The 24,650-nt window shown below is 41.1% G+C and overlaps 1 protein-coding gene across 4 annotated transcripts in view; it reads right to left on the bottom strand.

The window, feature by feature from the left end:
• camk2d1 (calcium/calmodulin-dependent protein kinase (CaM kinase) II delta 1) overlaps positions 1-24,650 on the bottom strand; it is a 65,795-nt gene that overhangs the window by 23,503 nt on the left and 17,642 nt on the right. For 2 of the 4 annotated variants that reach the window (XM_034557297.1, XM_034557295.1), the window contains exons 3-9: positions 23,774-23,833; positions 20,140-20,194; positions 17,842-17,907; positions 15,144-15,216; positions 5,241-5,343; positions 4,348-4,431; positions 1,539-1,633 (exon numbers count right to left, since the gene is read on the bottom strand). In XM_034557297.1, coding sequence (XP_034413188.1) covers positions 1,539-1,633; positions 4,348-4,431; positions 5,241-5,343; positions 15,144-15,216; positions 17,842-17,907; positions 20,140-20,194; positions 23,774-23,833 — 536 coding nt within the window. Of the gene's footprint in view, positions 1-1,538; positions 1,634-4,347; positions 4,432-5,240; positions 5,344-15,143; positions 15,217-16,422; positions 16,496-17,841; positions 17,908-20,139; positions 20,195-23,773; positions 23,834-24,650 lie in introns of all 4 variants that reach the window. The other 2 variants (XM_034557298.1, XM_034557294.1) reach the window with 1 other exon arrangement.

The raw sequence follows: 24,650 nt of genomic DNA on the forward strand, positions 1-24,650 counted from the left end.
TGTATGTGTTCATGTGTGTGTTCATGTATGTGTTCATGTGTGTGCTCATGTATGTGTTCATGTGTGTGTACATGTATGTGTATGTATGTGTTCATGTATGTGTTCATGTGTGTGTACATGTATGTGTTCATGTGTGTGTTCATGTGTGTGTATGTATGTGTTCATGTGTGTTCATGTATGTGTTCATGTATGTGTTCATGTGTCTTCATGTATGTGTTCATGTATGTGTTCATGTGTGTTCATGTATGTGTTCATGTATGTGTTCATGTATGTGTTCATGTGTGTGTTCATGTATGTGTTCATGTGTGTGTTCATGTGTCTTCATGTATGTGTTCATGTATGTGTTCATGTATGTGTTCATGTATGTGTTCATGTGTGTGTTCATGTATGTGTTCATGTATGTTCATGTGTGTGCTCATGTATGTGTTCATGTGTGTGTATGTATGTGTTCATGTGTGTGTTCATGTGTGTGTTCATGTGTGTGTTCATGTGTGTGTTCATGTGTGTGTTCATGTGTGTGCTCATGTGTGTGCTCATGTATGTGTTCATGTGTGTGTTCATGTGTGTGTTCATGTGTGTGTATGTATGTGTTCATGTGTGTGTTCATGTGTGTGTTCATGTGTGTGTTCATGTATGTGTTCATGTGTGTGTTCATGTGTGTGTTCATGTGTGTGTTCATGTGTGTGTTCATGTGTGTATTCATGTGTGTGTTCATGTGTGTGTTCATGTGTGTGTTCATGTATGTGTTCATGTGTGTGTTCATGTGTGTGTTCATGTGTGTGCTCATGTATGTGTTCATGTATGTGCTCATGTATGTGTTCATGTGTGTGTTCATGTGTGTATGTATGTGTTCATGTGTGTTCATGTATGTGTTCATGTGTGTGTATGTATGTGTTCATGTGTGTTCATGTATGTGTTCATGTGTGTGTTCATGTGTGTTCATGTATGTGCTCATGTATGTGCTCATGTATGTGCTCATATATGTGCTCATGTATGTGCTCATGTGTGCTCATGTATGTGCTCATGTATGTGCTCATGTATGTGCTCATGTATGTGCTCATGTATGTGCTCATATATGTGCTCATGTATGTGCTCATGTGTGCTCATGTATGTGCTCATGTGTGCTCATGTATGTGCTCATGTGTGTGCTCATATATGTGCTCATATATGTGCTCATGTGTGCTCATGTATGTGCTCATATGTGCTCATGTATGTGCTCATATGTGCTCATGTATGTGCTCATATGTGCTCATGTGTGTGCTCATGTGTGTGCCCATGTGTGTGCTCATGTACAAAACGGGGACCCACTCATCAAAACATTTGACCAGCACAAATAGGGGCTAAACTAACCAGAAAAGTCATTTTGGTAACAGTACCAAACAGTGAGGTTATGTATTGGCTTAATAATGACAATGAAATGTTTAAAACAAAGCCCAGTGCTATGGGATTGCTTGTGATGATGGAGCACATCCCCAGTCCGTCCCAGCTGCTGTTACACATTGATTTGAAGAGGTTGTGTGTGTCAGTACAAAACTCACATCATAAGCTCCAGCTTTGATCTGCTGGTAGAGTCTGTGCTGGTCCTCATCCCAGAATGGAGGGTATCCCACCAGGAGGATGTAGAGGATCACGCCTGCGCGCACACACACACACACACACACAAACAAACACACACACACACACACACAGCATTGTGATCCATGAATACATGTCAAAGCCGACTCTGAGAACCTACAACTTGCGATAATGCACCAATAAGCTGAATGCAAAGTGCCATAAAACAAGAAGAACATAAAACGATGTCAACGATTCGATTATCACATCCAACAGTCTATAAAGTATATTTGTATTTGGTTGTGTTTTCTCTATTTGAAACACATTTCTGTATTTGGTTGTGTTTTCTCTATTTGAAGTACATTTCTGTATTTGGTTGTGTTTTCTCTATTTGAAACATATTTGTATTTGGTTGTGTTTTCTCTATTTGAAACACATTTTTGTATTTGGTTGAGTTTTTTCTATTTGAAATACATTTCTGTATTTAGTTGTGTTTTCTCTATTTGTATTTGGTTGTGTTTTCTCTCTTTGAAGTAGATTTCTGTATTTGGTTGTGTTTTCTCTATTTGAAATACATTTCTGTATTTGGTTGTGTTTTCAATATTTGAAATACATTTCTGTATTTGGTTGTGTTTTTTTTATTTGAAATACATTTCTGTATTTAGTTGTGTTTTCTCTATTTGAAATACATTTCTGTATTTGGTTGTGTTTTCTCTATTTGAAATACATTTTTGTATTTGGTTGTGTTTTTTCTATTAGAAACACATTTCTGTATTTGGTTGTGTTTTCTCTATTTGAAGTACATTTCTGTATTTGGTTGTGTTTTCAATATTTGAAATACATTTCTGTATTTGGTTGTGTTTTTTTTATTTGAAATACATTTCTGTATTTAGTTGTGTTTTCTCTATTTGAAATACATTTCTGTATTTGGTTGTGTTTTCTCTATTTGAAATACATTTTTGTATTTGGTTGTGTTTTTTCTATTAGAAACACATTTCTGTATTTGGTTGTGTTTTCTCTATTTGAAGTACATTTCTGTATTTGGTTGTGTTTTCTCTATTTGAAACATATTTGTATTTGGTTGTGTTTTCTCTATTTGAAACACATTTTTGTATTTGGTTGTGTTTTCTCTATTTGAAATACATTTCTGTATTTAGTTGTGTTTTCTCTATTTGAAATACATTTCTGTATTTGGTTGTGTTTTTTCTATTTGAAATACATTTCTGTATTTGGTTGTGTTTTTTCTATTTGAAATACATTTCTGTATTTAGTTGTGTTTTCTCTATTTGTATTTGGTTGTGTTTTCTCTCTTTGAAGTAGATTTCTGTATTTGGTTGTGTTTTCTCTATTTGAAATACATTTCTGTATTTGGTTGTGTTTTCTCTATTTGAAATACATTTCTGTATTTGGTTGTGTTTTTTCTATTAGAAACACATTTCTGTATTTGGTTGTGTTTTCTCTATTTGTATTTGGTTGTGTTTTCTCTAATTGAAACACTTTCTGTATTTGGTTGTGTTTTCTCTATTTGTATTTGGTTGTGTTTTCTCTATTTGAAGTACCTTTCTGTATTTGGTTGTGTTTTCTCTATTTGAAATACATTTCTGTATTTGGTTGTGTTTTCTCTATTTGTATTTAGTTGTGTTTTCTCTATTTGAAGTACCTTTCTGTATTTGGTTGTGTTTTCTCTATTTGTATTTGGTTGTGTTTTCTCTCTTTGAAGTAGATTTCTGTATTTGGTTGTGTTTTCTCTATTTGAAATACATTTCTGTATTTGGTTGTGTTTTCAATATTTGAAATGCATTTCTGTATTTGGTTGTGTTTTTTCTATTTGAAATACATTTCTGTTTTTGGTTGTGTTTTCTCTATTTGAAATACATTTCTGTATTTGGTTGTGTTTTCTCTATTTGAAGTACATTTCTGTATTTGGTTGTGTTTTCTCTATTTGAAGTACATTTCTGTATTTGGTTGTGTTTTCTCTATTTGAAATACATTTCTGTATTTGGTTGTGTTTTCTCTATTTGAAATACATTTCTGTATTTGGTTGTGTTTTCTCTATTTGAAGTACATTTCTGTATTTGGTTGTGTTTTCTCTATTTGAAGTACATTTCTGTTTTTGGTTGTGTTTTCTCTATTTGAAATACATTTCTGTATTTGGTTGTGTTTTCAATATTTGAAATACATTTCTGTATTTGGTTGTGTTTTTTCTATTTGAAATACATTTCTGATTTTGGTTGTGTTTTCTCTATTTGAAGTACTTTTCCGTATTTGGTTGTGTTTTCTCTGTTTGAAGGATCTTTTTATAAATGCTGTGCATGTGTTGTCAAATTGGTGAAGATGTCTCCGGACCACCATATTAAGATAAGGATTTATTTAGGATTTCTTAATGAAGACTAGTGGGGTAACAGACACACACTAAGTGCTTGTGTTTGCTGGTGTTACAAGAGAAGGTGTTTTTTGATTGGCTGTACGGTTTCCAGGAAAAGATAAAAGGGCCTCTATCTGAGGACGACACAGGCTGACCACAAACACAACACCAGCTATTGTGTATGTGGACTCAATGAGTCAGCACAGGTGTGTTGAAAAGAGCATGGCTGTTTGATATCTCAGGTCCAGGTGGCCTGGCCCATCAGAAGTGTGTGTAATGTGTGGATTTGGCCACTTCTCATACATCTATGATCCTTCCCGTTCATTTATTATTTCAACGTTTCATGCCATGATGTCTGTGTATAAATAAGCAGCTGCATCCCTTGGTTTCCCCCAAATCAACAAGCCTCAGTTAGCCAAGGTTCTTACCACAGGCCCACATGTCTACTGGCTTGCCGTATGCATCTTTCCTCAGCACCTCTGGAGACAGGTACCCCGGTGTACCGGCAAAACCTGGAACACACGCACACATAAACACACTCTATTTTAAGAAAAGTTTTTAAATGCCACTAACTAATTCATTTGTTTAGCCCGACGAGGAATTCTCAAGTTGCTGTATGTCGAAGTCTATCAAAAGCTCTTTAGGACCCTCTTCTAAAAACAAAGCATTTCCCAGTAACTAAGGATTAGGGGTCCCATAAAGTTGTGTTTATGAGCCAAGGTTAACAAGCTCCAAGGAAAACCTTTGTAGTTATGTAGTTTGGCTTGTGTGCCGCAACATTTACTTGAAACTAAAAAGCCTTAAAGTAGCAGCAGACCCTTTGATATGTAGTAGGACTAGTAGTAAAGTCAAAAGATAAAGTGAACTGCTTCCAGATGGAGGCTGCAGCTGGGGGATTAGTCCAATTATGTCTCTGTTCTACAGGGAATATGGAGAAGAAATAGGACTGAAATATGTGCAATCCAAAGTTGATGAAAGAGCCGAGAGCAGTGGCACACCTAGTCCCTTTAAATAGGTACACAGGGCGCCATTAGTAAAATGGCATAATTGAAGAAGTTCATTGGATTTTGCCATTTAAGGAAATACAAAACTAGGACAACATTCTCAATTGTTCCGTTTTCTTTAGTCAGCTCAGTAAGGCCTTCTCTGAGAAAAAGTGTATGAATGAAAAACATTTAGAGAGGTGTGAAATAGGATCCATCAGAGATTCCCATTGATTGATATCATGATCATTATGTATAAGCCTGTAAATAAAAGGAGTGAAAACTCCAAGGGTTCATCCATTCATGACAAACTGATTTAGAAAGTTGCATGTACTCACCGAACCATGCCTGCTGGTCTCCCTGCACCTCAATAGCAAGGCCAAAATCTGCCAGTTTGACTGCTGCCCCCTTCAACTTGCTGGCTAAGAGTAAATTTTCTGGCTTGAAGTGAAGAGAGACAGAAAAGAAACGTTCAGCACCTTACGCAAATACAGTGATATCATTGGAACATGAAAATAATCATGACTGAGGTAAAGCCTCTAAGACTTTGTTGTGGTTTTATAACGGCCAGCATACAGGCTTTTAAGCAGCAGAAAGGGCTGTTAGAGTTCACAGAGTGATAACATTAACATTAAGGACGGATGTCTTGCAGGGAGTTTGAGCAGTTGGGACTAATAGCAGAACTAGAGACCAACTGAAGCAGCTGTCCAATCTGAAGGATACACGTCGTCTGGAGTCAGAGTCCAGACTCCACACACACGCAAAGTCTCGACTGAACCTGAACATGAGTCAGGCAGGAGCCACAGCAGACTTCCGGCCAGCAGCACAGGTGGATGTCATTCAGCAAGAGGCTGGCGGGCTGCAGTTGAATTGGACGTGTGTGAATTGGTTCAGAGAGGCGAACAGTGACTCATGCCCAACCCCAGCAGGAGGAGCTTCATCAAATGTTCCGAGAGGATAAATAATGTATTCGCTGACATTTTCAAAGCGGTTTCCGTGATGCAGCCAAATGTGAGATGATTCAGAATGACTGTAATGCGTTAACAATACAAGTGAAGCTGCATTTATCTTACACCAAATATACCCAGTTATCTTAAAAACAGTGGTCCCCCTGGTTGTTAAGCATTTCCTCCAACTGGACTGACTGGACATCAAGGCAAACCCACTAGCTTGTTTTTCTTCGTCTTTTACTACATACTGGATATTGAAAATGAATGTATGCAAGAGTGAAAATAGATGTAGAAGAGGCCAAGAAGGAATGATGGCTGCCTACACATGCTTTTTAATACTGTTTGAGGTTTTCATTCCAGAAGGCATCAGATATTTCATTCAATTGGATTCATCAGTCAATGTTAATATTTGAAGGGTGCTTGGGCAGTTAGTCGAGCATGGCGTGCAGTTCAGGAAGGGGGAAGGAAAGTAGGCTAAAGGGAAAAGAGAGAGAGGGAAGATTCAAGCGCTCCCCACCATCCGCCCAATACAAACACCATTTCTCACCATTGTCTTACCCTCAACTTGGCTCTCATTTTGGTCATTTTGCCCATGATTTCTGTTTGTTAACAATTTATTACCAAATCAAATGTCAAGAGCTAGGAACACATTGATATTGCTAAAAGGTGGTCTGACTAGGACGTCAGATGACCAGCCAGTTTTTTTGTTCGTGGAGCAAAGTGTACAATTATGTTATTACCCGTTGGTTGTTAACATCCATTACAGTATATCGTACGATATTTTCTGGGTATACATACTTACTCAAATACATGTCTGGGTTTCTGCAATGTGCAGTTAATATCAAATTGATCAGGACGTATGCTCCTTGCTACTGTGTGTAATTGCTGTAATTGGATTCTGTATTACTCATGTTAATAGAATTATTGGCCGGCTAAACCAGGCTGGGGTTCTGCTTCGGTCTGGAGGACTAATATTACTGACAAAAGCACAAACTGAACTTGCTGGCAACGCACACAAATTCTTTGCTGGCAAACACACAAATTCTCCCCAGGTTTTAACATCTTTATCTCAAAGGAGAATCTCCCAGATTATCCAACTCTTCCTAGTACTTAACTTACATTTACTTTTAGACCAGAATTAGAGAGATAGGGAAATAGCACTGGTGATGGAATATAAGAAATACAATTATGTTGTGTTCTATTTTATGTGCATACTCTAGTAATGCTGAAAGCTATAAAATCCAGCTTTCTGAGAACATTTGATTGCAAACTTAAACAACTGTTACCGGTGTGAGGGAGCTACTTAACTTCCAATTGTAAAGTTTGTTGCGGAGAATGGCAAAAAGTATAAATATTAACTTTGGAGTGCAATGCTGTGCACCATTACCTCTGCTGGCCTCATCTAATTGTGCAGACCTGCTCTTGTTCACTAAAATGATGTTGTCATGTGAATGCAGCATAAGACAAGTCAGTAAACTACGGCTTGTGACAAATTAAAAGAGTGTCTGAGAAAGGTGTTATTCCATCATCAGCCTCCAGTACAGATTCATAACTTGTCAAAGATAGCAGCTCAAAACTACATTGGCCACACATATATGTTATACAGTCAGGGCCATAAGTATTTGCACTGTGACACCATTTGTCAAAATGTTGCCTCTTTACACAACTCCAAAGGATTTGAACTGAAGCAGTCAATATTTGGTTGAAGTGTAGACTTTCAGCTTTAATTCAATCCTTTGGAGTTGTGTAAAGAGGCAACAATTTGACAAATGGTGTCACAGTGCAAATACTTATGACCCTGACTGTATGTTCATGTTCTGTAGCAGAATGTGCATTTACCGCTTCACAAAAAGTTACGATACGTGACTACAGCATGGAAGCTGAGAGGTTAAGCAGAGGGAGGTTCCTGAACGCATCGCTCTCTCTCTTCCGGTAAGCGTATTGCATCACTTCCGGTTGCCAGTTTAGCATCTTGCGATGTCTTCTTCTCCCCCTCCCTCTTGCTCAGAGTGTCTCATGTAGAGCTATTCCTCTGCCTCTCTTAATGATAACGGTACATGCAACAAGTGTAGTTCATTTGCTGGTTGGGGGCAGTTCTAAGTGGGTTAGATGCACGGCTCCGCACCATCGAAGCTCAGACAGTTACGCTAGTTAGCTCGCCACCCCCCATAGCCGGTGCGGAGCCTGTAGCATTAGCCTCTGTTAGCTGTCCCCCGGCAGCCCCCGAGCAGCCGGATGGCTGGGTGACTGTTCGAAGGGGTTTTAAGTCTAAACAGAAGCCCACTGAGCACCGCCAACCTCTTCACGTTTCGAACCAGTTTTCCCCACTCAGCGACGCACCCACTGAGAAACCCACTCTGGTTATAGGTAGCTCCATAGTCAGAAACGTGAAGATAGGGAAGCCAGGGACCAAAGTCATATGCATCCCGGGGGCCAGAGCGGGCGACATTGAATCTGGTTTAAAACTGCTGGCTAAAGATGAGCGTAGTTACAGTAAGATTATAATACACGCCGGCGGTAATGACTCCCGACTGCGGCGGTCGGAGGTCACTAAAATTAATGTGGAATCGGTGTGTGCTTATGCCAAGACAATGTCGGACACCGTAGTTTTCTCTGGCCCTCTCCCCAATCTGATCAATGATGACATGTATAGCCGCATGTCGTCATTCAACCGCTGGTTGTCCAGGTGGTGCCCAGCAAACAATGTGGGCTACATAGATAACTGGAGGACTTTCTGGGGAAAGCCTGATCTGATGAGTCCAGACGGCATTCATCCCACTTGGGATGGAGCGCGTCTCATTTCTGCGAACCTGGCGAAGTTGATTAACGGACTTAATCCATGACCCAGAGTTCAGATCAGCAAGCAGAAGCAGAGTTGTAGTCTTCCACCCTTCTCTGCACTTCCATTGGAGCAGTTACCCACCCTTAACCTTAACTCTATAGAGACTGTGTCTGTCCCACGGCCACTTAAATTAATTAAATCAAAAGTAACCAGAAGAGGAGTCATTCAAAATAAACTCATACAGGTTAACATCACTACTGCAACAGTGCAACAAAACAGGATAATTAAATGTGGACTCCTAAATATTAGATCTCTGTCATCTAAAGCTGTATTAGTAAATGATTTAATATCAGACAATCACATTGATTTATTGTGTCTTACTGAAACCTGGCTGAGCAATGAAGAATATGTCAGCCTAAATGAATCAACTCCTCCAAGTCATATTAATACTCACATTCCTCGAGGCACCGGCCGAGGAGGTGGAGTAGCAGCCATCTTTGACTCAAGCCTATTAATGAATCCTAAACCTAAACTAAACTACAACTCATTTGAAAGCCTTGTTCTTAGTCTTTCACATCCAACCTGTAAAACATTACAGCCAATCCTATTTGTTATACTGTACCGGCCACCAGGTCCATATTCAGAATTTATATCGTAGTTTTTATCAAGTTTAGTCCTTAAAACTGATAAGGTTATTATTGTAGGAGATTTTAATATTCATGTGGATATTGATAATGATTGCCTTAGTGCTGCATTTATCTCATTGTTGGACTTGATTGGCTTCTGTCAGAGAGTACAGAAACCCATTCACTGCTTTGGCCACACCCTCGACCTTGTTCTTACATATGGCATTGACATTGAGCATTTGGAGGTCTTCCCACAGAACCCTCTTCTGTCAGACCATTACCTCATAACTTTTGAGTTTATACTCCCTGAGTATACACCGTTAGTCAAAAGTTTCTACACCAGATGTCTAACTGACAGTGCTGTAGCTAAATTTAAAGAAGCGATTCCTTCTGCATTTGATTCAATACCACGTCTCAATGTGACGGAGGACTCCTGTGCTAACTTTAGTCCGTCCCAGATTGATCATATTGTCGATAGTGCTACAGGCTCACTGAGAATGACACTAGACTCGATAGCCCCACTGAAGAAAAAGAAAGTGAGGCAAAGGAGGTTTGCTCCCTGGTAGAACCCTCAGACCCGCGACCTAAAGCAAACTTCACGAAAGCTTGAAAGCATATGGCGTTCCACCAATCTGGAAGAATCACGCTTAGTTTGGAGAGATAGTCTTAAAACATATAAAAAGGCTCTCCGTAATGCCAGAGCAGCCTATTACTCATCAGTAATAGAGAAAAATAAGAACAACCCCAGGGTTCTCTTTAGCACTGTAGCCAGGCTGACAGAGAGTCACAGCTCTGTGGAGCCGTGTATTCCTATAGACCTCAGTAGTAATGACTTCATGAACTTCTTCAATGAAAAGATTTGAACTATTAGAGGCAAGATTGATGATCTCTTTCCCTCAACTACTGCCGATCTGTCATCAAGAGGAGTGGCCTTGGAAACGGCTGTATGCCCTGGTGTATATTTGGATAGCTTTTCTCCCATTAACCTAGACCAATTGTCCTCAACGGTTTCTACTTCTAAACCGTCTACCTGTCTCTTAGACCCCATCCCAACGAGGCTGCTTAAAGACGTGTTGCCTTTAATTGGCACCTCTCTGCTGGATATTGTTAATGTGTCTTTGCTAACAGGCCATGTACCACATTCCTTCAAAGTAGCTGTAATTAAACCTCTCCTGAAAAAAGCCCACTCTTAATCCAGAGGTGTTGGCTAAATACAGACCGATCTCTAACCTTCCCTTCCTCTCTAAGATCCTTGAGAAAGTAGTCGCAAATCAGTTGTGTGACTTCCTACATCAGAATAGTTTATTTGAGGAGTTTCAGTCAGGATTTAGAAAACACCACAGCACAGAGACAGCACTGGTGAAAATTACTAATGACCTCCTAATGCATCAGATAAAGGACTTATCTCTGTACTGGTCTTGTTAGACCTTAGTGCTGATAAAGGACTCATCTCTGTACTGGTCTTGTTAGACCTTAGTGCTGATAAAGGACTCATCTCTGTACTGGTCTTGTTAGACCTTAGTGCTGATAAAAGACTCATCTCTGTACTGGTCTTGTTAGACCTTAGTGCTGATAAAGGACTCATCTCTGTACTGGTCTTATTAGACCTTAGTGCTGATAAAGGACTCATCTCTGTACTGGTCTTATTAGACCTTAGTGCTGATAAAGGACTCATCTCCGTACTGGTATTATTAGACCTTAGTGCTGCGTTCGACACCATTGATCATGACATCCTATTACAGAGACTGGATCAGTCGATTGGCATTTCAGGTACCACACTAAATTGGTTTAAATCCTATTTATCAGATCGATCTCAATTTGTATTTGTAAACGATGAAGCCTCAATGACCACCAACGTTAATCACAGAGTTCCACAAGGTTCTGTGCTTGGACCAATTTTATTTACCTTATATATGCTTCCTTTGGGCAATATTATCAGGAAACACTGCATAAACTTTCATTGCTATGCAGACGATACTCAATTATATCTATGGATCAAACCAGAGGAGACCAACCAGCTCACTAAAATTCAAGAATGTCTTAAAGACATAAAAACATGGATGACCTGCAACTTCCTGATGTTAAACTCAGACAAAACTGAAGTTATTTTACTGGGCCCTGAACACCTCAGAGATCAATTATCTGGTGATGTGGTTTCTGTAGATGGCATTTCCCTGGCATCCAACACCACTGTAAAGAATCTCGGCTTTATCTTCGACTGAGACTTGTCCTTTAACTCCCACGTTAAACAAATCTCAAGGACTGCATTTTATCATCTACGTAACATTTCAAAAATCAGGCACATCTTGTCTCAAAAAGATGCAGAAAAGCTGGTTCACGCATTTGTTACTTCCAGACTAGATTACTGCAACTCCTTATTATCAGGCTGCTCTAATAAGTCTCTTAAATCCCTCCAGTTGATCCAGAATGCTGCAGCTTGTGTACTCACAAAAACTAAGAAAAGAGATCACATGACTCCTGTATTAGCTGCTCTGCACTGGCTCCCTGTAAAATCAAGAATCACATTTAAAATTCTTCTCCTCACCTACAAAGCCTTGATTGGTGATGCACCATCATATCTTAAGGAGCTTGTAGTACCATATTGCCCCACTAGAGAGCTGCTCACTAAATGCGGGGCTACTTGTGGTTCCTAGAGTCCTAAAAAGTAGGATGGGAGCCAGAGCCTTCAGTTATCAAGCTCCTCTTTTATGGAACCAGCTTCCACTTTCAGTCCTGGAGGCAGACACAGTCACCTCATTCAAGAATAGACTTAAGACTTTCCTCTTTAATAGTGCTTATAGTTAGGGCTGAATCAGGTTTGCCCTGGTCCAGCCCCTTGATATGCTGCTATAGGCCTATAGGCTGCTGGGGGATGTTTTAGGATACACTGAGCACCTATCTCCTCTTCTCTCTCTCCTTATGGATGAATTTACATCTCTCCATTGCACCTTATTAACTCTGCTTCCTCCCCGGAGTCGTTGTGACTTCACGTCTCATAGGGTCCATTGGACCTGGAGGTGTCTGAAGCTGGTGAGCCGGCCTCCCGCGTTGACCCTGCTGATGCCCCGCCCCCCCTCCTCTCTACCTCCTTCTGTTTCATGGATTGGAGTTCCATTCATACATTGTCATATTCATGTAATGTGTTTATGTAACTCTGTAACTCTGTTCATCTGGTCACATGACATCTATTCATCTATCCATCCGGGGAGAGGGATCCTCCTCTGTTGTTCTCCTGAAGGTTTCTTCCCTTTTTTCCCTGTCAAAGGTTATTTTTGGGGAGTTTTTCCTGATCTGATGTGAGGTCAAAGGTCAGGGATGTCGTATGTGTACAGATTGTAAAGCCCTCTGAGGCAAATTTGTAATTTGTGATATTGGGCTATACAAAATAAACTGAATTGAATTGAATTGATTCATGTGTCCATACTCTTCACACAAGCTTTACAATAACTTTATTGAGAAAGCTATGCAATACTTTCCTGAGCAGATGTTTGTGTGTTCGTTTCCTCAACATCATTATCATAAGAAATTAAAATCACATGAATTCTCACACAATGTGGCAAACAGTGTTTTCCATGGTGCCCCTGCTCTGCTCTATTTGTTTTGGTTGTATTTGTATTGGCTTTTGTGTTTCTGCAATGAGCCGGGGCAGCTGCTTGGCAACAGCCAATCAGAGCGCGGAGAGGGCAGTCGGCGAATGCAAACTCAGAGCTTATTATTGCTGCATATAAACCAACCCTTAGACACACCTGGTTCATTTGATTAGCAAATCAGAGCTTAACAAACAAACCACAGTCAGAAAAAGCAGCATAAGAGATGGAAACCAATGTGGACGTAATGTTCACTAATGTTCAATTGACATTTCACCACGATGAAACATTTGACCTTACTTAAATGCAATCAAACAGTCCATCTGATAAGTAACTATAACCCCATATTGCATCTGTGTCCTTAAATAACAAATAGTTCTACGACCCAGTTAGAAGATTTTGTTATTACTAGAAAGTGGGCATCCTACATGGAGGTGCATCCTCCTCCAAATGCAGCCAAAACCACGTTGGGAAACAGGGGAAGTTGTATTTAAAGAGAAAATAACTCCAGCAAGATAACTACTTATTGTAAGAAAACGTATATTCAAACAATGTCGCAGTCATTTAACACTGAGCATGACAATTTAAAACACAACTAGAAAGGTGCACTCAGTGTATGCAAAGACCACAGCTAAGAGACTGAATGGATACAACCCACAATGACCAATGGGCTGGAAGGCTTCATAAAACACACTTGCATCAAACTCAATAACAAGTAGCGATGTATGCGATCTGCTCAACGTTGTCGTATAAGAGTGTACTGTAGTCTACAGTGAGCAAAGGGTTCCCCCCCACTGTGTCTCTGGCTACAGAGAGGGACTCAGCAGTACGGATGGGTATCATATGTATATACTTATTGGTTATTACAGGATCCGAATATATATCTTTATTTCAAATATAACTAAAGGTTTTTTTCTGAAACAGCAAAAGTGATATGGACAACAGCAACGTCACTATATAAACTAAATAATATCTAGGAAACAAATTCAAATATCAAAAAATCTTATTCCTGAGTGAAGTCTATACAGAATGGACAACACAGACATCAATCAGTATCTGTCCTCCTCCCTTTGGTGGGATTCACTGCCTGCAGGTACCGCTGGTCAGAGATGAGCAGCTGCTTTGTCTCAGCTAGAGATGTTTACAAGATGTGTAAGATGACACACTAAGATAAACCGTTGGACTGCAGACAGGCAGCTTTAGCTTTAGCTTGTTTCTAGGAAGTTGATGCTATCCAAGCTAGCGCGCTGTGGCGGATGAGAGACTGCAGGCAGAGCACAATATGCTGATGAATAACGTATTGGCTTTATGATGGTCACGGTTGTTTTGCAACATTAAAAAGCGTAGATGTCATCACTTAGACTCGAGTAATCTTCCCTTGTCCACCCAACCCCCTCTGGTCTGCTGTTATTGACTTTGCTGTGTGTGTGTGTGTGTGTGTGTGTGTGTGTGTGTGTGTGTGTAGTTGGAGGAGCTCAGCCCTGACACAGAAAGCCGAGGAGATGCATACTGCAGCGTGAGGATTAAATAAACCAAACCTTTAAAAGTAAAAGAACCACTAACGTCAGTGTTTTCAATACTAATAATTATTTAGCATCTGTGCCTGTTTAATAGCAGGTTTGGGTACCTATCCCCACTCAGCAGTGTGTGTAGTGCTTGTTCCGTTAGTTGATGCCTAAATACAGAATCAGACAGGTCAACATTATAAAACGTGTCGTAGAAACTGGAGAACCAGGCAGCAAAGGACTCTGGCAGTCCTTTTGCCAGGATGTGGTTCACAGATGCTGCCTTGGCCGTTTTCCACGATGACTCACTTTTGTGTATTATTGAAATTGTTTTCATTTATATAAAACACTGAACATCCAGATGCACAATAGATGCTCTATTGTCATGAATATAAATAATATTTGCCTGAATGTGTTTTGAATAAAATCAATATTAAGATATAAAAAAGATTAAGCTCTCAGCTGTTTTCCAGACACTTTGTAACAAGGCCATCTACAGACAGCCCTGCTGTTTACAGCTGCAGACTACCTGGAGGACGGACAGCCTCATTCAGGCCCATTAACACTGAGGCATTGTGGGGGCAAGTGGACAATCTGCCCAGTGGAGGAGTGAGTTTGACAGTTTATCCAAACATGACTGGAAGATATGAGATCACATCTCAAAGTGAATTGGGGAAGTAATGGTGCAATATGATTTTCAAACGATGTGTAAAGAAGAAGACACAGTGGAGGGCATGTTGTGTGGGCCCACAGGACAACACGGAAAAGATCTTTACGGTGAGTGGACTTACCTTGAGGTCGCGGTGGACCACGCCCATCTGGTGGCAGTGGAGCACAGCCTCTAGGATCTGCTGAATGCAATGACTGCATGCAAACACCAGGGGGCCATTGGTTAGTGACAAGCTACCACTCACTGTCTGTGGCTGAGCTGGCTTTGACACTCGGGGAGCCACTGGCCTTGTAGGCAGAGAGACTGTGCAGCGACCATCTACTCCATATTCAAAATGTGTATCTGTGCTGCCACGGCAACCAGCTGACAAAAGGTGTAATTTTTGTAATTATCTCCAACTGTGACAACACGGCCAGTTGTCTCCCCGAGTCCCCAAATGGAAGTGGTGTTAGGCCCTGGCCAGCTGAGAGGCTGAGGAGGGAGACAGAGAGCTGCAGGAAGCTGGGACTCGGTTCCTGATTCCTTGAAATGACATGAATGAAAATGTGATACTATTTATGAGTGTTTGGAGTATAGACTCAGGGCGTTTAATGTCTGCATTAGATCAGAGATACTTTGGCCATGTTTTGCAGGAAAAGTGTAGGACTGGTCCTGAGTCAGCAGCTAGCTCGAGTCTTTGTGGAAGAGGTTCCTACACAGCTGGCAGCTGTCATGTTGAAAAGAAATGACATGTGTGCTCTTTAACATACAGTATGTGGGTTGTGATTATGATGCTTGACATTAACATCTAGTTTTAAAATAGTCCGATGTAGACCATCAAAACTATAAATTAATTAACCTAATCTGAGGAAGGAGATATGACATAATTCCCTCAAACAGCCCTAATGTAGACGGAGCCACATCCTATAAGAGTCTGATCCATGTTCATCATTTCTGATGTCATGGTGATGGTGGAGGGGCTTTAGGTTAAACACAGCACAGATCCGTGATCTGATTAGAAACCCCAAACCTGTGCTACTGGGACACATTTAGTGTCAGAATTTGGAACACAAGTTTTCATCCATGTATACAGGTGTCCAAAGCCACACATTGTTCTTCTTCCTCCTCCTCCTCTCAGTGGCTGTCAGAGCACGGTGTTGGACAGATGCTACATGCACTTTGTGCTCTGGCATACAGGGGGGGCAGACGCCCCCCATAGTACACCACCTACCGCCTCCTCTCCAGCCAACCTGCCCACAATGCCCTGCAGCAGGAGGATTTAAAGACACGGCGTGTGGGGGTGACTGGTGGAGGAGGGGTGTGGTTTATTGGTGGATTGGTCAGGCAGTGGAGGAGCGAGGCAAGGGGCCGCAGGTGGGCAAGCCTTTGTCTTTGAGCCGTGACTGTCGTCACTTACTAACCTTAAGGTCCCTGTGCACTATGCCATTTACGTGGCAATGATTTACACTTTCTAGAATCTGCTGTATGCAGTGACTGTGGAGGAGAAAGAGACCGGCCAGAAGCAAAAAGGAGAGGAAGAGGGAGAACAGGTAAATGTCAGGAAACACAGGAACAGGCCAAACACACCAAACACATGAAACAACAACAACAACAACAACAACAACAACAAACACCTGATCGACAAAAGGAAGATTTAAAGGAATAGTTCAACGCTCTGATTCACTTTCTCTTCAGGAGTGCGACGAGAAGATTAATATCAATCTCATGAGTACAGAGCTGGAGTCAAGATGATGTTAGCCTAGCTTAGCATAAAGACTGGGTGCAAAGGGGGAACAGCTAGCCTGGAGATTAAGATGCCCAATCTTTTTCTTAACAAACAAAAGCTCATGCAGCACATTTCTATGTGAACTATAATGCAGGCTGCCAGACACAGTGGAACACAAGTTCAGGTACAGGACAAGATTCTCAGATTCTGCAGACAATCACTGCACCCAGCTGTTAGCTGAAGAGGAAATATTTCAAACTCATAACTTGCCCTGGAACCACCACAGTGATATCCTCTTTATGTACATGAACCAAGGGTTAATCAGTGATCTTGTTGGTGTATGTGTGAACTGTGTCCCCATGCCCAGTCGTTATGCTAAGCTAGGGTAACCACATCCGGGTTACCACACAGACACCACATTGTTTTTTATCTTCACACGTCACTCTTGGAAGGAAAACGCATTGTTGAAAAGTAGAGAAAAATACACATGCATGTTCTTTGTCAGATGTGTGTCTTAGAAATCAATAAAAGCCACCACAATACAGAATCCAGATCCTTCACACATAAAGCGGTCTTTGTTTGCCTAAATGAACAAGCAGGAAGCTGATGTTAAAAGAGTTAGACTACAGATGACAAATGATGCCGCTGCAGTAGAAAGTTAAACTGGGATCCAGGTAATTACAAATCTTAGATGATCCATGAATGGAAAGGCTCTGGGATAAAGAATAAAGCTTTACTGTACAAACAACATCAGAGGGTTCTATTTTTGAGTGGATTTGAATAGCTGGTCAGAAGGTGAAATTGGGGGAAATAGATCCACAATCAAAAGACCAAAGGTAGAACACAACATGCAGAAGGTTTTGGCAATAAAAGGCATATCAAAAGCAGCACAGCAGGAAACACTAGTCCTCTGCAGTATGAAGAGGGCCTGTATGAGTGTGTGTAATTCACATAAAAGCAGGTCATATGCAATCTCATGATATGCATGGATATTGTTTTGTTCTATAGTGCGTGTCTGCTTGAATACGCCTTTGATGCCAAAGTAGTCTAAATGGGTTTTGTATCACATTTATATCCTTAATTCAGAAATATCAACACCGAGCTCTACACTGACCTGGCGTCGGCTTCGCTGTAGTACTCCCTGGCAACAATGTCCTCAAACAACTCTCCACCAGTAACTCTGGAGGAGAGAGAAAGGAAGTGACAGAATGAGAGATGCAAAGTTGGAAAGAAAATACATCACAGCTGTTCCTCTCTGCGTCTGGAGAGGGAAAAAGGCATGATAACGTTGCACATTAACACATCAAGATCATATCTTGTGTTTCTTACCAACTGGGGCAAAAGAAGGATGTTGTGTTTTTTTGCCTAGATGGTGAAATGACTTTCAGCAGATGTGGTCATAAGGTATGTGGACATTGTTTATTCAGCTGGAAGAGGCTTCCATGTCTTTCCACGAGGTTATGGCTAAGAGCCAAATAGAAGAAAATATTCCTGATGATGTCATCAGTTAGGCATCCGTCTGGCAGAGACAGAACTCTCTCCACAGAGTTGAGCACAGGATGCAGCCCGGTGCTCTTGTGAAATAGATGTTGGATGTTGTTGGAAGTCAGCGGCTCAGAGTGCACAAAAGGTATAGTGCCATGACGTGGGATGTTACAGCGACTGTGACGAATGCAAATACAGTTTGTATCGCAATATGTATTGAATGATAACCCCTGTATCATGATGGAATCCCAGCACCACACTCTTGCCTAACACAGCCTTTGCCTTGTGATACGTAGCGGCTTCTACCCAAAGTCTGATAGAGTCAGACTATCAGGTTAGGTTATCTACACTTCAACTGTCTCAGAGAAAAGTTCCTTCCTAGGAGGGGAGGGTCTAATGAAAGCAGTTGATGGGATCCAGTGTTTTCTGAAATTTAAAGGCCAGGATATGTCTGAATATTACATGTCTACTGGCCCTAATAACCATATCAATAAACTGATCTACATGTGTAGACTTCAATGGAGTTACCTTTTACATGTGTCAACACTTTACAAAAGTAGGCCAGTGGGTCAAGTTGCTCAAAACATGGAGAATGACTGGAAATATATTCTCAGGAAAGAACTTCTCTCTTGTCCATGACCTGTGGAAGACATGACCACTCTGATGAGTCTTCAGGGACTTTGAATGACTTTGGGGGTTTTGTTCACTCGAGTTAACATTATTATTCTCTCTGAGCCAGCATGTTCTCCCAATATTTGACAGGTCTTCCACTTTCTCAATAAATAAAAAGTTAAGACCGTTCATGTTTAATTTGCCCACTGACCTTATCACACATCATCTTGAGAAAGGGTTTCTGTCTGGGTGGTGTTTTTTAGCAAAGAACACCCGCTTCTCTTTCTTATTGCCCCTCAGTCAGATCACCAGCGTTTCATATACATTTGAAGCCATTTCCTTTCTGGCTGCCAGGTTAGACTGAACATCCGCAGACAGGGCGGTGGAAGGGAGGGGAAGTCATGGAGAGAGAATTAAAGGATGCTCGGGTTACAATGAGGAAACCAGACTGACTGCTTCATTAACACATTGAAAAATGTGAATGCCACAGAAGATGATGAATTAAATAAAAAGCACATGTACAGGCAGGAAGTGAAGACTAAATTAAATACCAACATACCAAAAGTACGTTTCATTTTTAAGTTATTTACTCTGTAATGATTCATGCTGGAGGAAATGAGGCGGACAAGTCACATGTTCTGCTTCATAACAACACATTGGGAAAGGAAACCAAGCAGCAAGGTCATGTTGACTTACTAGTTAGACTTTGTCACTGAAATGTTGGTTTGAGCAATATTAAATAACATGCAATTATAGTAAACTGAGCATGAGGACTTAAACTGTGAAATGACTCTTTCCAGAAGAAATCTGGCCCACATGAATGATCATTTGGGTAGTGCTTTACTTTACACAGCACATCTGTATTACATGGCAGGGGAAAAAAACATACAATTTAACTAAGGTTGGACATTAATGTATTTATATTTGGTATTTAAGGCTCTTTCAATGGCAGATGTTTTGATGCGCCACATAATACAATGCTAAGTAAAAAGATATGAGAGAGCAATGTTATCTCCCTTCTTTAATACTTATATTTGAAGCTGAGGTATATGATCCTATATGATGGAATGTGTCATATGTCTCTGCTGTCTGTGTGAACCTGGCGAGGGTGTTGCTGAAACAGATGGAGCAAAGAGGAGGTGGACGCGCTGCGTTTAATCTCCCATGGTGCCGTGGTGACAGGCAGCTGTCAGCTTCTACCTCTCCTGAGCGAGACGTAAAGATGTGCTCAGCTTGTGTTTACCCATGTAGATGGTCCCGTTGGTGTCTGAAATGTAACGAAATGTGATGTGCAAAATAAAAATCCTGCACTTACAAGTCAAAGACCAGATAGTGGAATCCTTCTTCTGAGATGCTGTCATGGAGCCGCACTGTGAGGGAGGGAGGAGAGAGTTATTCAGTTATATTAAAATACTACTCCACTGCATATTGGCAGCAGTAGAAACTGTGTGGATTATGAACACAGTCTTCTCTCAGTTCTGCCATGTGGTGAAGAAATCGTGTAGCTTTCTCTGGAAGTGCAAACCAAAGTGACCTTTAGGTTGCACTTCCAGTGGAGTAAACATGATAAAGTGACCTTTAGGTTGCACTTCCAGTGGAGTAAACATGATAAAGTGACCTTTAGGTTGCACTTCCAGTGGAGTAAACATGATAAAGTGACCTTTAGGTTGCACTTCCAGTGGAGTAAACATGATAAAGTGACCTTTAGGTTGCACTTCCAGTGGAGTAAACATGATAAAGTGACCTTTAGGTTGCACTTCCAGTGGAGTAAACATGATAAAGTGACCTTTAGGTTGCACTTCCAGAGAAGTAATGATGATAAAGTGACCTTTAGGTTGCACTTCCAGAGAAGTAAACATGATAAAGTGACCTTTAGGTTGCACTTCCAGAGAAGTAAACATGATAAAGTGACCTTTAGGTTGCACTTCCAGAGAAGTAAACATGATAAAGTGACCTTTAGGTTGCACTTCCAGTGGAGTAAACATGATAAAGTGACCTTTAGGTCGCACTTCCAGAGAAGTAAACATGATAAAGTGACCTTTAGGTCGCACTTCCAGAGAAGTAAACATGATAAAGTGACCTTTAGGTTGCACTTCCAGAGAAGTAAACATGATAAAGTGACCTTTAGGTCGCACTTCCAGAGAAGTAAACATGATAAAGTGACCTTTAGGTTGCACTTCCAGAGAAGTAAACATGATAAAGTGACCTTTAGGTCGCACTTCCAGTGGAGTAAACATGATAAAGTGACCTTTAGGTTGCACTTCAAGAGGAGTAAACATGATAAAGTGACCTTTAGGTTGCACTTCCAGAGAAGTAAACATGATAAAGTGACCTTTAGGTCGCACTTCCAGAGAAGTAAACATGATAAAGTGACCTTTAGGTTGCACTTCCAGTGGAGTAAACATGATAAAGTGACCTTTAGGTTGCACTTCCAGAGAAGTAAACATGATAAAGTGACCTTTAGGTTGCACTTCAAGAGAAGTAAACATGATAAATGTCAATGTTAGGAATGAAGCTTGGAAGCGTTCAGCTATTCGACACAGCATTAGAATTATTTTACAATGATCATTTTCATATTCAGTTTACTGATTAGAAGGGTACTACTTTTTGTCGCTGTCCATTGACAGCTGGTGCGGAATTAATTTTGCCATGGCATATTGTGAAGGAAGGGGCAGGTATGTGGTCCTCGGCCTGTGGACCCTCTGCCTCTGTCGCATCAATAACTCCATTTGACTGCATATGAGTAATTGTACCGATAAGCTTTTTAGCTGAGGAGGAAAGTGCTGCTGCGCATCCCTTTGGGTTGTGAACCGTCTATGTAGGCACATCTTACCATCTGAGTAAATAGAAGGAAAATACTGCACTATTGACCTTAGACCAGGTTTGTATTCCTCAAGATAGCAATGGAGAAGCAATGGTGACATCTTGGAATGTACAAAATGTACTTTATACATTAAAAGCATGGGGCAATATTTGGAGAATATATTACTTTCATTTCTTTCTGGATGCAATGGGAAAATGATCGTTCTCATATGGGCTTGTTTCAGGATAGTTGCAGAAAGCAGGAGGAAACAGCTAGCATGGCTCTGTCCATGAGTGCTGAGCAATTCAAGGATTCAACAATCATTTATTGTCATTATGCAACACAGGGATGCACAAAGAAATGAAAAACAAGAAAAATACAAAGAACAAAACAAAAACAGTAGTGAATTCCTGCTGTACATTCATGTTCACACTGTGATGCTTAACATTAAACTGTGTAAATAATCTGCATGTGTGCTGAACCGCAAGGAGGGCTCAGTACGGATCAGCAGTGGTCCGTGACACCACTATATACAGTATGCTTCAGCTGTTCTAACCTGTATGGCAACATTGCACTGTTGGCCAATTTCCTGTGATTTGAAAGTACCAGTGTGTAGGATTTAGAGGCATCTAGTGCTGAAGTAGCAGAATGCAACCAGCTGAATCCTCACAAGTCGGTCAATTCTTCTGCAAACCCTAAGAATAATAATACTGGAGGTCTTGGATCAACATTATTAATTTGATCTCGTAGCTTGTGAAAAATAAGATAAACGAAAATAGGTTGGTTACACTTGTCATGTGATGTCCTGCCAATGTACCAGTAAACGTGTCAGATACATGTTGGTTAGTCACTACACTACATGAACAGTACCGCACAATTGTGTGTAAGAGTGAAAGAAAACCCTTTTAAGATTTAGAAAACATAATGTTATCATACAGAGTTGGAAGAAATAAGACTCCTCAGATATCTACAAAAGTAGTAATAGTGTAAAAGTCCAAAAGTAGGCTACTAAAGAACCAGCAATGTAAGTACTCGTGCAGAATAATATTCACATTTTGTATTATCATTAATATTGCTGCTGGTAAATATGAATCTCATTGTATTACTTTATATACTGCTGGGTAGTCTAACCTATAATAATTCATCATCATTGATAGTTGATTATTTTATCCATCCATCCATCCATTTTCAATACCGCTTATCCTCATTAGGGTTGCTATCCCAGCTGACATAGGGCGAAGGCAGGGGACACCCTGGACAGGGCGCCAGTCCATCGAGGGCACATGTAGGGACATACAACCATTCACTCTCACATTCACACCTATGGGACATTTAGAGATCAATTAACCTGCAGCATGTCTTTGGACTGTGGGAGGAAGCCGGAGAGCCCGGAGAGAACCCACGCTGCCACGGGGAGAACATGCAAACTCCACACAGAAGGACCGCTCCGACCGGGAATCGAACCCGCGGCCCTCTTGCTGTGAGGCGACAGTGCTAGCCACTACACCACCGTATTATTATTATTATTAAAAATAATCTAAATCTGTAAAGTAACTAAAGATATTAAATCAATGTAGTATATTTCCCTCTGAGATGTAGTGGAACTAGTATAAAATACTCAAGTACAAAAACTTAAGATATTGTTATACTTGAGTTATAGTTAACCAAATGAACGTATTTGATTGGCCGATGCAGCACCTGGTCAGATGATGCCACATTGCTGTTGGCCAGCCTCGCTGCATCACCAGACTGACCCACGTTTTTCTAGCACAGATCTGAATTTGTTTGGAACATTCGGGTCAAGGATCTATTTCTTCAGGTCTTCATTGGAATGTCCTCTGAAGTGACACGAAAGTGTGTGTGAGCAGAAGGTTCTAAATATGGTGATGATCAAAGGGTTAATGTGTCCAAGAAGACTTGGATAGAGGAAGATACGCTGTGGCTTCCTAGTGGAGAGCATGTTGTCAAAAGCATTGAGGATGAATATGTGAATCCAGCACACAGCATCAATATGTAATAGATGTTCTATACATATATCTAACCTTTGTATGTTTAGAAACACATGCATATATATATATATTAAACATAACTCTCCTCATGGCATCATAGGGAGGACAGAATGAGATACAGTACATGTAATAGTTACCAATGTTGGCATGCTTGAGCAGGCGGCAGATCCTTGCCTCTCGCTCCAACTTCTGGTGATCTGTGGAGACAAAAAGACAACATGTGTATTATCATCCGTCTGCTGAGCCCTCCTCACACTCTTCAAACCCCTCCACAGAGATTCCAAATATTAAACACCACCCACCTGAACCTCCACTGTGACCCTAGGAACCAATGTGCCGTAAAACCAACAGTCATTACCGTGTACCGTCGCCAAGAGATGGCACATGGAGGTTTACTGTGAATACAGCATGTGTAATCTGGTCAAACCATGACCAGAAACATATATATGATGCAGCGCATGTTCAGTTAAGCAAATACAGCATGCTGACAAGCAGGACCAGCAAATCAAAGCTCATCATCAAGAATGCAGTAGTTTGTAAACAACACCATAACTCCAAAAGGGATCATTGCCAATTCACCAATGGGCCTCTGTGACCTAGCACTGTAACAGTTCAGCTCCACACCTTCTTTCTTTTTATAGTTGTTTTCATTTGGTCTGTCTGTTTTCTAACTCTCTCGTCATTCACACCTGATCATCCTTCATTCCCTTCACCTGGTGCCCATCTCACCTGGTCCCCATCTCACCTGGTGCCCATCTCACCTGGTGCCCATCTCACCTGGTGCCCATCTCACCTGGTGCCCATCTCACCTGGTGCCCATCTCACCTGGTCCCCATCTCACCTGGTGCCCATCTCATCTGGTCCCCATCTCACCTGGTGCCCATCTCACCTGGTGCCCATCTCACCTGGTGCCCATCTCACCTGGTCCCCATCTCACCTGGTGCCCATCTCATCTGGTCCCCATCTCACCTGGTGCCCATCTCCCCTGGTGCCCATCTCACCTGGTCCCCATCT

This window comes from Cyclopterus lumpus, chromosome 18, assembly GCF_009769545.1.
Source record: "Cyclopterus lumpus isolate fCycLum1 chromosome 18, fCycLum1.pri, whole genome shotgun sequence".
Taxonomy (NCBI): Eukaryota; Metazoa; Chordata; class Actinopteri; order Perciformes; family Cyclopteridae; genus Cyclopterus; species Cyclopterus lumpus.